General features: G+C 75.2%; 1 protein-coding gene across 1 annotated transcript in view; it reads right to left on the bottom strand.

The window, feature by feature from the left end:
- Positions 1 to 272, bottom strand: part of Rfk (riboflavin kinase) — an 8,435-nt gene extending 8,163 nt beyond the window's left edge. The window contains exon 1 of the mRNA XM_013018391.1: positions 12 to 272. Coding sequence (XP_012873845.1) covers positions 12 to 272 — 261 coding nt within the window. The remainder of the gene's footprint in view (positions 1 to 11) is intronic.
- Between the last annotated feature and the right edge of the window lie 212 nt (positions 273 to 484).

Here is a 484-nt window from a genome sequence, read left to right as displayed (position 1 = left end):
TGCGGCCCCACCTTCCCGGCCTCCGTGGCCACGCCCCTGTCCTGCGGCCCCGCCTTCCCGGCCTCCGTGGCCACGCCCCTGCCCTGCGGCCACGCCTCTCCGGCCTCCGTGGCCACGCCCCTGTCCTGCGGCCCCGCCTTCCAGGCCTCCGTGGCCACGCCCCCAGCGGCGTCCCCGAGCCGCCCCGCGGTGCTACCTTCTTGGGGGCGCCGGAAGTCGGGCTCCGGAACCGTCGCCCGGGGTTCTTTGCCCTTCGTCCTGTTCCCGAACATTCCGTTCTTTAGCTCCCCGCAGACCGCCCCGCGGATCGAAGGTCGGCAGACCGGCCGTTCGCTGTGGAGGTGGAGGCGTTCGCGGAGGGGCCAGCCTCAGCCGGGAGGCCCCGAGCCCCGGGGGCCGCTCCCGCCTCCCCTCCCCCCCTCCTTCCCCTCCCCTCCCCTTCCCCTCTCCCTCCCTCCCCCTCCTATCCCTTCTCGGGTCTCAC

Source organism: Dipodomys ordii, unplaced genomic scaffold (genome assembly GCF_000151885.1).
Source record: "Dipodomys ordii isolate 6190 unplaced genomic scaffold, Dord_2.0 Scaffold40, whole genome shotgun sequence".
Classification (NCBI taxonomy): Eukaryota; Metazoa; Chordata; class Mammalia; order Rodentia; family Heteromyidae; genus Dipodomys; species Dipodomys ordii.
The sequence above is the reverse complement of the archived record's forward strand: the minus strand, read 5'-3'. Positions and strand labels throughout refer to the sequence as shown.